This window comes from Prionailurus bengalensis, chromosome A1, assembly GCF_016509475.1.
Source record: "Prionailurus bengalensis isolate Pbe53 chromosome A1, Fcat_Pben_1.1_paternal_pri, whole genome shotgun sequence".
Taxonomy (NCBI): Eukaryota; Metazoa; Chordata; class Mammalia; order Carnivora; family Felidae; genus Prionailurus; species Prionailurus bengalensis.
The window spans coordinates 130748063-130762893 of NC_057343.1; the positions used below are offsets into that span (position 1 = coordinate 130748063).

The 14831-nt window shown below is 38.4% G+C and overlaps 1 protein-coding gene across 2 annotated transcripts in view; it reads left to right on the top strand.

The window, feature by feature from the left end:
• IPO11 (importin 11) overlaps nucleotides 1–14831 on the top strand; it is a 204015-nt gene that overhangs the window by 126318 nt on the left and 62866 nt on the right. For both annotated transcript variants that reach the window (XM_043591102.1, XM_043591112.1), the window contains exon 27: nucleotides 8316–8437. In XM_043591102.1, coding sequence (XP_043447037.1) covers nucleotides 8316–8437 — 122 coding nt within the window. The remainder of the gene's footprint in view (nucleotides 1–8315; nucleotides 8438–14831) is intronic.

Here is a 14831-nt window from a genome sequence, read left to right on the forward strand (position 1 = left end):
TGCTTTGGGATGCAGAGTTCTAAATATATCTGTCAAGTCCATCTGATCCAATGTCTCATTCAGGGCCCTTGTTTCTTTATTGACCGTGTGTCTAGATGATCTATCCATTTCTGTAAGTGGTGTATTAAAGTCCCCTGCAATTACCACATTCTTATCGATAAGGTTGCTTATGTTTATGAGTAATTGTTTTATATATTTGGGGGCTCCGGTATTCGGTCCATAGACATTTATAATTGTTAGCTCTTCCTGATGGATAGACCCTGTAACTATTATATAATGTCCTTCTTCATCTCTTGTTACAGCCTTTAATTTAAAGTCTAGTTTGTCTGATATAAGTATGGCTACTCCAGCTTTCTTTTGGCTTCCAGTCGCATGATAAATAGTTCTCCATCCCCTCACTCTCAATCTAAAGGTGTCCTCAGGTCTAAAATGAGTCTCTTGTAGACAGCAAATAGATGGGTCTTGTTTTTTTATCCATTCTGATACCCTATGTCTTTTGGTTGGCGCATTTAATCCATTTACATTCAGTGTTATTATAGAAAGATACGGGTTTAGAGTCATTGTGATGTCTGTATGTTTTATGCTTATAGTGATGTCTCTGGGACTTTGTCTCACAGGGTCCCCCTTAGGATCTCTTGTAGGGCTGGTTTAGTGGTGACAAATTCCTTCAGTTTTTGTTTGTTTGGGAAGACCTTTATCTCTCCTTCTATTCTAAATGACAGACTTGCTGGATAAAGGATTCTTGGCTGCATATTTTTTCTGTCTAGCACCCTGAAAATCTCGTGCCAATTCTTTCTGGCCTGCCAAGTTTCAAAAGAGAGATCAGTCACGAGTCTAATAGGTCTCCCTTTATATGTGAGGGCACGTTTACCCCTTGCTGCTTTCAGAATTTTCTCTTTATCCTTGTATTTTACCAGTTTCACTATGATATGTCGTGCAGAAGATCGATTCAAGTTACGTCTGAAGGGAGTTCTCTGTGCCTCTTGGATTTCAATGCCTTTTTCCTTCCCCAGTTCAGGGAAGTTCTCAGCTATGATTTCTTCAAGTACCCCTTCAGCACCTTTCCCTCTCTCTTCCTCCTCTGGGATACCAATTATGCGTATATTATTTCTTTTTAGTGTATCACTTAGTTCTCTCATTTTCCCCTCATACTCCTGGATTTTTTTATCTCTCTTTTTCTCAGCTTCCTCTTTTTCCATAACTTTATCTTCTAGTTCACCTATTCTCTCCTCTGCCTCTTCAAGCCGAGCTGTGGTGGTTTCCATTTTGTTATGCATTTCGTTTAAAGCGTTTTTCAGCTCCTCGTGACTGTTCCTTAGTCCCTTGATCTCTGTAGCAAGAGATTCTCTGCTGTCCTGTATACCGTTTTCAAGCCCAGCGATTAATTTTATGACTATTATTCTAAATTCACTTTCTGTTATATTATTTAAATCATTTTTGATCAGCTCATTAGGTGTTGTTATTTCCTGGAGATTCTTCTGAGGGGAGTTCTTCCGCTTGGTCATTTTGGATAGTCCCTGGCGTGGTGAGGACCTGCAGGGCACTTCCCCTGTGCTGTGGTGTATACCTGGAGTTGGTGGGCGGGGCCGCAGTCAGACCTGATGTCTGCCCCCAGCCCACCGCTGGGGCCACAGTCAGACTGGTGTGTGCCTTCTCTTCCCCTCTCCTAGGGGCGGGATTCACTGTGGGGTGGGGTGGCTCCTCTGGGCTACTTGCACCCTGCCAGGCTTGTGATGCTGGGGATCTGGCGTATTAGCTGGGGTGGGTAGGCAAGGTGCTTGGGGGCAGGAGGGGCAGGCTTAGATCGCTTCTCCTTAGGTGATCCACTTCAGGAGGGGCCCTGTGGCAGCGGGAGGGAGTCAGATCCGCTGCCGGAGGTTTGGCTCCGTGGAAGCGCAGAGTTGGGTGTTTGCGCGGAGCGAGCAAGTTCCCTGGCAGGAACTTGTTCTCTTTGGGATTTTGGCTGGGGGATGGGCAGGGGAGATGGCGCTGGCGAGCGCCTTTGTTCCCCACCAAACTGAGCTCTGTTGTCAGGGGGCTCAGCAGCTCTCCCTCCCTTTGTCCTCCAGCCTTCCCGCTTTCCGAGCAGAGCTGTTAACTTATGACCTCCCAGACGCTAAGTCGCGCTTGTTGTGGGAACACAGTCCGCCCGGCCCCTCCGCTTTTGCCAGCCAGACTCGGGGGCTCTGCTTGGCCGGCGAGCCGCCCCTCCGCCCCGGCTCCCTCCCACCAGTCCGTGGAGCGCGCACCGCCTCGTCGCCCTTCCTACCCTCTTCCGTGGGCCTCTCGTCTGCGTTTGGCTCCGGCGACTCTGTTCTGCTAATCCTCTGGTGGTTTTCTGGGTTATTTAGGCAGGTGTAGATGGAATCTAAGTGATCAGCAGGACGTGCGGTGAGCCCAGCGTCCTCCTAAGCCGCCATCTTGCTGCAACTCTGGCCTCTTCCAGTCTTATAAAACTTGAACCTCTACACCCGTTAAACCATAACTCTCCTAGCTGCTGGCAACCACCATTACACTTTCTATGCCTGTGATTTTGACTACTCTTAAGTACCTCATGTAAATGGAATCATAAAGTATTTGCCTTTTTGTGACTAACTTACATTACTGACATAATTTCCTTGTTGTAACATAGGTCAGATTTTACTTTCTTTTTAAGGCTGAAAGATATTCCAATGTATGTATATGCCACTTTTGCTTATCTGTTCATGCTTGGGTTACTTCCACAATTTAGCTACTGTGAATAAAGCTACTATGAACATGGCTTTACACTTACCTCTCGAAGTCACTGTTTTCACTTCTTTTGGATTGGTATCCTGAAGTGGAATCCCCGGGTCATATGGTAATTCTATTTTTAATTTTGTGAGGAACCACCATACTCTTTTCCCCAGCAGCTGTGCCATTTCAAATTCCTGCCCACCGTGCACAAGGGTTCCAGTGTTTGCCAACACTTGTTGTTTCTGTTTTGTTGTTGTTGTTGTTTTGAGAGTGTTCACCTTAATGTGTGTGAGGTGGTATCTCCGTGTGTTTGTGAATGAATAGTGATGTAGACTGATGAATAGTGATGTAGACTGTCTCTTCATATGCTCATTGCCCATTTGTGTTTTTCTTTTTTGAATAAATGTCTAGTCAAGTTCTTTGCCCTTCATTCAATCAGATTGTGTTTTGTTGTTGAGTTTGAGGAATTATTTATATGTTCTAGATATTAATTCCTAGATATTATGTGTTCTAGATATTAATTAATTCCAGATAAATGATTTGCAAATATTTTATCCTGTTCTGTGGGTTGCCTTGTTACTTTGCTGATACTTTTGCTACACAAAATTTTTTAGTTTTCAAGAAGTCCAGTTTGCCTTTCTTTTCCTTTTATTGCCTATGCCTTTCTGCCATATTCGAGAAATCATTGTCAAATCCAACGTGGGGAAGCTTTTTTACTGTGTGTTTTTTTTTGTTTTGTTTTGTTTTTAACGTGGTGCATTAAAAAGTCATACAGAAAATTTTCTGTAATTTCCTATCTATGTTTCCATGTTATCTTAAATAATCATCATTTAAAAAAAATAGATGAGAAGAAAAGGCCACCTCCACGGTGTTAAATTTCATATTAAAGAGAAATCACAAACAGTGGCTATTGCTGGGACTGTTGGAGCCTGTTGACAGTGTGAAAGATTGAGGAAAGAGCTGTTATTATTGGTTCAGACTTCTTTCATTCCTGGTATTTAGAGCGTAAGCCTTTTATGGAACACTTCTTATCTTTTCTCTTTTCATTTTTCATGACGAAGAGGACATTTGTTTTTCCTCAAAGAATTCAACAAAAACATGTCAAGCCATCATGTTTGAGCGTAGAGACGAAGGGAATGGAAGTGAATAAAATAGTATTCCAGTTCAGATGGCTGCTTTTGACTCTAAGCACAGTTTTGAAGAACATCAAAAATACATGCAGGAATTAATTAGGGCTAGGCAAATGAATTCTAGTAAATCCAGATAGCTTTGAAGCAAGAAAGTGTTTTGGAGATAGGTTGTCTCTTCTCAACACTTGAGAACAGTATGAGATAGAAGAGTAGGCCAAGTTAAACTAAGAATGATTTCGTATCTTTGGGAAAGGAGCTGGGTTTATTGCAGAAGCCACCATTAGAGTACTTTTTCTTCTAAGCATTTGTTGTGCGAAGTCTCTCAGGGTTACTTGTTTATATTGAATGAATGGTGAAAACTTTTTAGACTAATCACCTAATTTAGAGCTTAGAACTTTGGGGATATTGCGTGTTCTAGGGAAATTTACTAGAAAGTCACAGTATTTGTAGGTGGGTTTTTTTTTTTTTTTTCTCCTGAGGCATAGCCTCTCTTTTAGTATGAACAACTGTTGTGGAAGTCAGGGTGGGGGAAGGGCTTTGCAGGTGAGAATGTTTCACCATTCAGCATCTAGATTTTCATTTAAATTCTCTGACTTTAATTTATACCTCACCTTGCCTTCCTCTGTTCTTGGTTTCTTGAGTTGGAGCTTCTCTGATTTTAATTGTTCAGATTTTGTGTCTCTGAATTATTTCAGGAGTGGGAAAGGGGATCTACAAGGTTCTGATTGTTTCTTATACAGATTCTCAGCCAGTTTTCCTGTTTTGAGCTCTGTGCATCACCTCTGCCTTCTTTGAGGCATGATGATTGCAGGATTCTGAGGACCACATCTGCTTACATTATTGTTATTTCCTTGGCAGGCAGCTTGGTTTCAGGCTTTGCTGTTCTGCCCAGTCACTTAAGATTGTTTCATGCACCAGCCATCCTCAAAACACTGTTGCTGTCTTTACCCAGTGTAGTTTCTCCTCTTGGACTCTATGAGATTAATCCTTTGCTTTTTATATTTCTTTACTTTCATTGTGGGATTTAGGGGAGGGGGGAGTCCAACAAATGCCTATGTTCAGTACTAATTGATAATACTGCATTATGAAAACAAAATGTCCATATGCTTCCAGGATAGGTTTGCCTACAAAAGCTTACCATAATCTAGTTCTTGACTCCTTTAGCCTCATCCCTTAGCCTCATTTTGGAACTTCATGATCAGCTATTCACTGCGCAGATCACTTTTTACTTTCTTGAGAGCACTTACCTTCCTCTTGCTCCAGAGTACTTGCCTACAGGCTCTTCATTCCCTCTCCCTCAAACACCCCGTCCCAGTCTCTCACCTTCCTTAAGCTTGATTCTTCATCTTGTTTCCTTCTTCCTTAAAACTAAAATCTTCTAGGGGTTCCTGGGTGGTTCATTTGGTTAAGCATTCACCTCTTGGTTTGAGCTTAGATTCTGATCTCACAGTTCATGGGTTTGAGCTCCACGCTGAGGTCTGTGTTAACATTGTGGAACCTGCTTGGGATTTTCTCTCTCTCTCTCTCTCTCTCTCTCTCTCTCTCTCTTACTCTCTCTCTCTCTCTCTCTCTCTCTCTCTCTCTCTTTCTCTCTCTCTCTCCCCCCTTCCCCAGCTCACACTCTCTCTCTATCTCAAAATAAATAAACTTAAAAAAAAACAAACAAACAACTAAGCTCCTCTAGGTAACTTTGCCTTAGTCTCCTAAGCTTTAGTTGGGTCTTTCTTAGGTATTCCTATAGTATTGGGAACTATGCATTTATCATCAGGGCCAGGTTTGGGTGAGGCAAGTGAGGTGCTGAGAGTGAGCACCTCCTTAAATTTTGACCTCACACACTTTTTTTTGCTTCATCCTTGTTTTGACTCTATTCATGTGTTCACAGGGTCAGCAGACTATGTATGGCCTATGGCCCGGATTCAGTCTGCTGCTTGTTATTGTAAAGTCTATGAGTTAAGGATGGTTTTTATAGGGATGTCTATGAACTGGGTGGCTTAGTTGGTTAAGCATCCAACTCTTGGATTCGATTCAGGTCATGATCTCACAGTTCGTGGGATTGAGCCACATGTCAGGCTCTGTGCTGACAGCTCAGAGCCTGCTTGGGATTCTTTCTGCCTTTCTGTCTTTCTCCTGCTTACACTGTCTCTCTTTCTCTCTGAAAATAAACAAATAAACAAAGAAAAAGAATGGGCTTTATATTTCTTAATGGTTGAAAAAAGAATAGTAGTGTTTACTGACACATGAAAGTTTTCCAAAATTTTGTACAGGAATACATCCATGTGCATTTCTTTACATATTGTTTATGACTAATGTTGAGAGTTGAATATTTATGACTGAGACAATAAGGCCCACAAAGCCTTAAATATTTACTAACTGTCCCTTTAGAGAAAAAGCTTGCTGAGCCCCTGTGTTCGAATTGTTTATTTAAGTCCCCACACATTCACTGTTTTGTGCTGTTATTATTTTTGTAATCAAGGAAATAAATGTATAGACTATGGAGACATCTGTCTTTGCTGATTGCATCCTTATTCCAACCAGATACTTTATTGTAGTTTTAGTTGTATACATTACATTTCAATGTTAACTTGATATTTGCTTTTACAATGGTTATGGTTTATTTTTTAAATCTTGCTTACTAGGTATTAATTGTAGGAAGTCTAGAGAGCCTCTCTACCATTTGTTTCCAAATTAAATGTGACTTGAAGACAAGTGATATATATCAGAAGTTACCAAATTGTCACGGTTCATGGCGCCCTTAGCGTGTCTATAATATTTTCACGTGCTCATAAGCCAGAAGAAATAAAAATATCTCATGGTTTCTTTTATTAACTGGTTGGCTCCATGCAGCTTAATATGTACTTTAGTCCTAATAATTTAGTAGTTAACTGAAAAACAATATATAAGTCTAAAGAAAGAATAATATATTTATTTCATTCTTAAATTGCCACAATTACTTACTAATGGAATATGTATGCTTATTGGGCACCACTCAGATTCTCAAACTTTGGAGTCAGATTGGACACCTGCAACTTCGTTTTGTTTTACCTGGATTTCTGAGTAGTACTTCCCAAAGATAGAAAGTCATCATAAAGAAGAATTCTTGTGGTATCTGACAGATATTTCTCTGTGTCTCTGAATAATTATAAGCCTTTTGTGACTTCATTGCATCCTAGGATGCAGCACACAGTTAGCAGAACTCATATAAGTAATTGTCTTGAACATGTGTTTCCTTGACTGTTTATTACTTGTACAAAGTTGAAGTATTTCTAGGAAAACATGTAGAGGCATATAAGAAGAACAGTGTGGGAACTTCAGGTTGATTTTATATTCCCCAAATCCATGAAGTAGAGATGTTGATAGTAATTGCATTTTTTCAAAAGTACTATAACTGGACAGGTGTTTATAAGCAAACCCTGAGATTGACTTTCAGTCACTATGATCAGTACAGTTGGTTGTGTTTTCCTTGATAGGTTCTAACACTTTGAGTCAACATTCTCCAGAAAAAAGAGAATCTTTTGTGTGGAGAGAGATGTGTGTGCATGTATACACATCACACACACAAGGATGAGAGAGAATATGAGAGAATGGAGGGGGAGGAGGCAGGGAGGGAGTGATTGTAAGGAATTGGCTCACTTGATTGTAGGCGCTGGCGAGTCCTAATTTTTTAGGAAAGGCTGAAAATTGAAATAGGATTTCTGGGTTATAGTCTTGAGGCAGGATTTCTTCTTTTCTGGGAAACCTTAAGTTTTGCTATTAAGGGGAAATTCCCCTGATTGAATGAGGCCCAATCCACATTATCTAGGGTAATCTCTCTTTTCTTTAAAGTCAACTCTTGGTACATGTTAATCATATCTATAAACTGCTTTGACAATAACATCTAGACTAGTATTTGACCAGACAATTGGACACCTCAGCCTGGCGGAGTTGAAAGGTACAATTAACCAGCACACTTAGCAATTCTGTATTATGTTGATTATTTTTAATGTAGCATATAAATGTCCTGGAAACTGATTTATTTTTCTTTGAAATACTGCAGGTTGAGGTTACAACCTATCCTTTCCTCTAAAAGTAGCAACAAATCAGTCCAGCAAATTACGCTTTAAATATTTAAACATCTAATCACCCAAGTGAATAACTATAAACTAAGTACAAGTTGACAATTTTGAAAAATGAGTGTACTTTTTTAGTGCGCCAGGAGTGTATTGGATTGGTGATTTATTAAATGAAATTACTAAAATCTAAATCTATTTAGATCTCGGAATAAGTTGGCTCTCAAGATTAATGAGAGTCATTTTCCGGTTTGCTCAAATTATTCCTTTCCAGCTCCAGGCTTGCCCCAAATTCTTGTATTTCAGTTCTGTCATTTGCTGGAATTGAACTTTAACCACACCTTGTGAGTTCTTAGCCTTTAACAGTAGTGCTCCGCAAGTAAATAGCATTTCATCTATTTTAAGATGCCTCCTCTTTTTTCAGATGGATCAGCTTTTGGGAAATATGATTGAAATGTGGGTTGATCGAATGGACAACATTACGCAGCCTGAAAGAAGAAAACTTTCAGCTTTGGCTTTGCTTTCTCTTCTGCCATCTGATAATAGGTGAGGAAATGCTTTTTAATACTTTTGTTTCTTTAAAGCATCAAAATATTAGCACTATCTTTGGCCGTTGGTATTGCTGTATGTTGCTGGGCAGTGTTGAATTATATATATATGTGTGCTAATTTTGTTAGTAGACCGTGATGGGACAAGTGTTGGTCTAGATCTAAAAAAGATGTGAATGGGAGCGGTGGGCTCCCTTCACTTCACTTGGTCATGTTCATTTCATAATTTATGTCACTTTTGTCTGAATTTTCATTTTTTTATAATCAGATTTTATTACTTATTTTAGGTCCTCTTTTTGTATAAGGTCAACGTGTAAAATTATGTCAGTAGCACTTTATAAAGTATCCTCCTGGTAATTCAAAAGAATGTTACATAATTTGTTGTTACTTACTGTGCATTATCTCTAAAGAAGCTTGCAATTTCTTTTTTCTCTTTGCATAGCTAAAGTCATTTTGTTATAGTTTACATACTTTGGTAAAACTTTCATTTCCATAAAGCAAATATAAAATCCTTTGATTTGGACGTTAAACAACACTATCAGTTTTTTTTGTTTTTACCCCTTGTCATTGTGGAGTTTGGCATTACCTCTTTCTTTTGTTCTTTCATTCTTTCGTTCTTTCATTCTTTCGTTCTCTCTCTCTCTCTCTCTCTCTCTCTCTCTCTTATTTGAAATTTTTTTTATTTAGAGAGAGAGGGAGGGAGAGCACAGCAGGGGAGGGACAGAGAAAGAGGGAGAGAGGGAGAGAGAGAATCCCAAGCAGGCTGCACACTGTCAGCACAGCGCCCAATGCGGGGCTCAAAGTCACAAACTGGGAGATTATGACCTGGGCCGAAATCAAGAGTTGGACCCTTAACTGACTGCAATGCCCAGGCACCCCTGTTTTTTTTATACTTTTAATTTTAAAGGTGTAAAGCAAGCCTTAAAATTGATTTTGTGTGAGAATAATAAACTAGATCATTATGTCTTAGGGAACTTTAAGAACACTTGTATCCTAATGATAAGTTAGGATAAACTAAATCCTATAAATAACTGAAATAAATCCACTTAGCAGGTGTTGTTTATTTCTGATATGGTAGTTTGAAATAAGCCCACAGGTAGTTGTTTTGTCCTAACACCATAGCAATAGATAATTATTGAACACATACTGTAATGCTGTATGTCTTTATATATTGCCACATGTTTCACATTTACATCTCATTCAGTTTTTAATACAGTCCTGAGGTATAGGCATGAATATTTTCTTTTTATAGAGCAAAGAAATAACCTGAAGATGTAAACTAACTTTCCTTGTGTGTGGCATGTGGCATAACATAACATAAGGCAGATTTTGAGCTGGCCCCACTGGACGCCAGGACTTGCTCCTTCAAATACAGGGTGGTGCTCTTTCTTAGGTGGACGTGCACAAGACCAACATATTTCCTCACTCTGAAATTGAGTGGTATCTTACTGATTTCTGAAGACCAAATTCCAGCTACCTGTGTTACTACTTCTGTTTTCCTTTCTTACTGGAGAAACAGTGACTTGACAGTATTTAGGCCTTTAACATGGAAGTGTTAAAGAACCTCGTCTTGGACAGTAGCCAACACTGTAAACATTTGTTGAATAAATTAATGAATGGAAAAAATATTAAGGTTAATAAAGCATGTTAGAGTTGTCTCTAACCAAGTACTGAAATTCTTGAGGGTAAATTAGAGATAACACACGTTAAATGCAGAAAGATACCAGTGAACCTCTAACCTCCAGTTTAGAATCACTGCTTTCAAGAATGACCATTTGGGAAACTGTTAAACTCTCCTTTACCCTAATCTAGTTCTGGTTGAGAAATTTGGTAAAAACTATAGACTTTGGAACTACATTGAAATCTCATTGCTAGTAGTGACTTGCTGATGACCATGACCATCTTACTTGACTTACCTGTGCCTACATTTCCTTGTTTTTAAAATGCAGATATGTTCCTAGTGAGAGTATTGTAAAGATTAAATGAGTTTATATATGTAAGGTCAGACTATTTGGATAGATGAGGTTAGCTGTTCTTATTTCTTTCCTTTCTTTCTCTCTTCTTTTCTCACCTATTCATCCATTTACTGCAGGAAAGAGTTCAAGAAGCCTAAGTCTCTGTGTGTACGTGCACTCATTTTTAATTAAGTACATTTTCAGGTCTATTGAGTGTCTGTATTCCTGTTCATTAATTCATTTTTAAAATGTGTATCAGTGACATATGTTCTAAGGAATGTTACTTTCTGCTTGATGATGTTTTATAGTACTCTGCCTTATCCCCAGCTTAAGGATATCTGCTGTGTACATTCTTGTTCTATTGTCTTGATCACCTTCTTAACATAGTGCAATCTTTTTTTTTTTTTTTTTTTTAACTTATGCAGTGCAGTTGTCTTGAGTCATTTTTGTTCCCCTCTTCCTTTCTTTAGCTGGAATAATTCCAGGTTTGAATATCCTGCCTTTCTTAGGGTCATATTTATATGTAGAGGAAGCAGTGTTTTCTTCATTTCATTTTTATATGACCATAACATTATTTACATATATCTCCTTTAATATTTTCCAAAAAAATTTCTTCCAAAGTCATAGATTAAACAAAACTACTACTTGGAGATGAGAATAATCAAACTTCACTTTGACTGTCTTCTCTAAAATAGCAATTCATCTTCCACCTTCAAAGACACATTTTTATAATGCGATTCTAAACATTTCAGATGTAAGTGTTCTTTGAGAGCAAGTATTGCAAGAATTTTGACTTTTATTTTTAGATTTAAGGAAGTCACCAATGGGGAATATTTAACATAAGCTAGTTGAATAATTAAAGAGATTGGCAAAGCTGCGTGGTTTTTAGGTATGATAGCTTGCTTTCCGGGAGAAATTGCCTTTATAATATACTCCTCTGAGTATCAGATTTACTAAATCTGCTTGGATTTGATACTTGGTACCTCTCCATAATTCTCGTTTATCTCAAAAATAGTATATATAATATCTACACTTGAACATTAATTATTATTTAAGAAAACTTTAATATGGTTTCTAAGATAAGTCATTTTACGACTTTTAAAATGTTAGACTAGTTGAGGGGCGCCTGGGTGGCGCAGTCGGTTAAGCGTCCGACTTCAGCCAGGTCACGATCTCGCGGTCCGTGAGTTCGAGCCCCGCGTCAGGCTCTGGGCTGATGGCTCAGAGTCTGGAGCCTGTTTCCGATTCTGTGTCTCCCTCTCTCTCTTCCCCTCCCCCGTTCATGCTCTGTCTCTCTCTGTCCCAAAAATAAATAAAAACGTTGAAAAAAAAAATTTAAAATGTTAGACTAGTTGAATCAAGGTAACAGTTTCCAAAGAGTACTATTTTGGTATAGTTTAAACATATTTAAATTAAAGGCAGTTTATAGTTTTTAAGTTGTAGACATGTTGCTTCACCTGAGTTATACTTGGCTTAAACTGACCATTTCTAAATGAGTATTTAACTTCATAGAATTTTATTTTCATCCCTTAAAATAGGATGTGTTTTTCTTTTTTACTTCTAGGTCATATATTTTTTTAATATTTTATAGTATTTTCGTTTATTTGAAAATCGTTGGCCTAAGATCTCAGTAGCTTTTCTATAGTGAAAATCAGTGTTCAATTTTTTGTCTTTCCCAAGAAAAATGTCTTAGAAACGTGTGTGTGTGTGTGGGGGGGGGTGTAACAACTTTATTGACATGTAATCCATAGACCATACAATTCACCCACATAAAGGGTACAACTCGGTCGTTTTTAGAATTTTTCACGGAGTCTTGCAACCATCACCACAGTTGGTTTTAGAACATTTTCATCACTCCCATAAGGAAGCCTGTATTCTTTTGCAGTCTTGATTCTGTCATCCCCCCAGCTCAAGGCCTTAGAGCAAGGGCGGTGAGGGTATTAGGGACAGAGCTGGGTGGAGAGTAGAACATACATCCTAGAAAGACAGGCCTGCAAGGTACCGTTCACTTTTCTTCTCTGCAATGTATCATGCAGTTAATAGTTTCCATCTAACAGTATTGCTAAACAATACTGTTAAAGATAAGCTACTAATTGTCATGTGGGTGTTTTTTAAAAATCCATTTCACTCCTGCCCAACTTGTCACATGCTGAAAGTGCTAGGATTCAGGTCTTGAAATTGCGATCTAGTGTTTGCTTGCCTGTTTGTTGCCAGCATTCATGCTTTGCTTATTCAGTCATTTATTGGTTCAGGAGACATTACTAAATATGAGTGCATCGTTAGTAGGTCCTGAGTGCTCTAAGTAAAGTGCAGGTTATATTTTTATTTAGATATGGCGAGGCCATCAGACCAGGGGAAATAGCCATTGAAAGATGGTTTGTCTTTAGCAGTTCCCAAGGGGAGGATGTACTCCACACCACACAGAACCACAGGGAAGCACCAGGTTGGTCTGGAGGCACAGGGAGTTGGGGGACAATGTGGGCATGAACCTTTCTTGTGGTTTCCATGGGAAGGAATGGGAAAGTGAGGGCGAGGAGGTTTAGGATGGGAAGTTTAGGCTGGGCTAGTTTAAATAATTTCAGTAGGCTCTAGGGTGTAGGCACTTTTGCCACTTGTGTGTTACCTGGCCCTTTGGTGATTAGAGCAGGGGGATAGTGGCTCTAAGTGTAAGAGCCTGATGAAAGAAGTAGTGGAGTATGGGCTCTGGATCAGATGGTTTGCATATGGAATGTATGTCGGAAGGCAGTCATTTACTATCTTTAGGAATTGGCTAGCCCTGGGAGGGGCATTCTTTCCAGGGTCATCAAGATCGCATCCGTCAAACCATCAGCATACAGAAAATAACCCATGATTAATACACTGAGTATTAATCAACTTTTGTTCTTAACACCACGCTTAACACCTTAGGGGGTACACAGTAAGTTTATTGAATGAATGAAGAATGAATGTAATACTTAGACTACAGTCATGGGGCATTTTTTCTCCCAACTAAATACATTTTTCTGAACTTCCAAAGAATGTTTGTGCCTGAAAAATTGAGCCAATTTGATTTCTCAGTTTGTCAGTCCTGGTAGGAAGTGTAGCATACTTTTTGGTCACTGTATAAAGTACTATTTGAGGTAGATAGATCATTCTTCACTTTTGCCCTATTAGCACACCTAATTTAGCAGACTTAAAAAGGAAAGTTTGTAGATTTGTAGATTTGTTGTGTTGTTGCAAATTAGGGGTTCTTTGAATGGAACTACTTAGGAATATTTTAATGTGTTAAATTAATTGTATATATAAATTTTGTTATCTGCCTGTCAATACCCTTTCCAAGAGTATAAAATGAATCTAGATAAATTTACTTTGAAAAGGATGTATATTTAACATTTAAATTAGTCATTTGAGCATTAAATATGTTTTTATAAATTCAGAAAAGAGGTAGTGTGAGATTGTGGGATTTGGAATTAAGGTTTCATTCTAACACTTGGGAAAAGTGAGTCTTTCTGAAAACCAGTTTATATAAAGAATAAGATAATTTATACTGTTCTGTAGTGCTACAATTAAAATATGCGTATGATATACAAAGAGTATAATTAAATTCTAAGCCATTTAACAAACATTAAATAAGTGCTGAAAATCTTTGTGCATCGTTGTTTTCATTGTAATGCTAGTTAATTTTGAAATGAAAAGCTATTAGTGGACATGTTTGTTTATACTAATTATCTGTGTCAATTTCAAAAAGATGAGTCTTCAAGACTGATTGTTTCTAAAGTTGATTAATCAAAATCTCAGTTGCTAGTGGATTGCTCATTCTATTGGGCTGGATTAGAGTGATGGGTATTTTTACTTATTTATTTATGTATTTATTTTGAGTGATAGGTAATTAAAACACCAGATTCCTATACATTGTATAGGTCTGATTTTATAAATGGGTTCCTGATAGTAGGTTGAGCTATTATGGGAAGTCAAGTTACCAATTAAAGTTACATTGTCTCTGTTGCGACAGAAAAGCTGTGTAAGTTTCTGTATCAAACTCTACAGTCCAGATAACAGAGGCCGATTTGAGAAGACTGATGGGAAACATACTTTTCCTCTACTTCTTGTGTGAAATTGATAAGATGATCAAGTCGTGGTATTTCAGGTGTGCATATTCTACTAAGTTTAGAGTGGGAGTGGCCGAAAGCACCCTTAGTGATAACTCTACCCCTTAGAGTTGAATGATCATTCTCCCTCCCTTTCCATGAAATTTAACTGAACATCTCTGCAATGCTAGATGGTGAGATTACCGTGAGGTGCAAAACAGATGCAGTCCTTACCCTTGTGGAACTTAAAGTGTAGGGTTTTCATTTTGTGTGTGTGTGCGAGTGATGGTTGCTCTTATTATTAATTTTTTCGTCAAGATTTGCTTGAACTGATTTCTAATGTAGTGTGTATTATCTCAATGTATAGAAG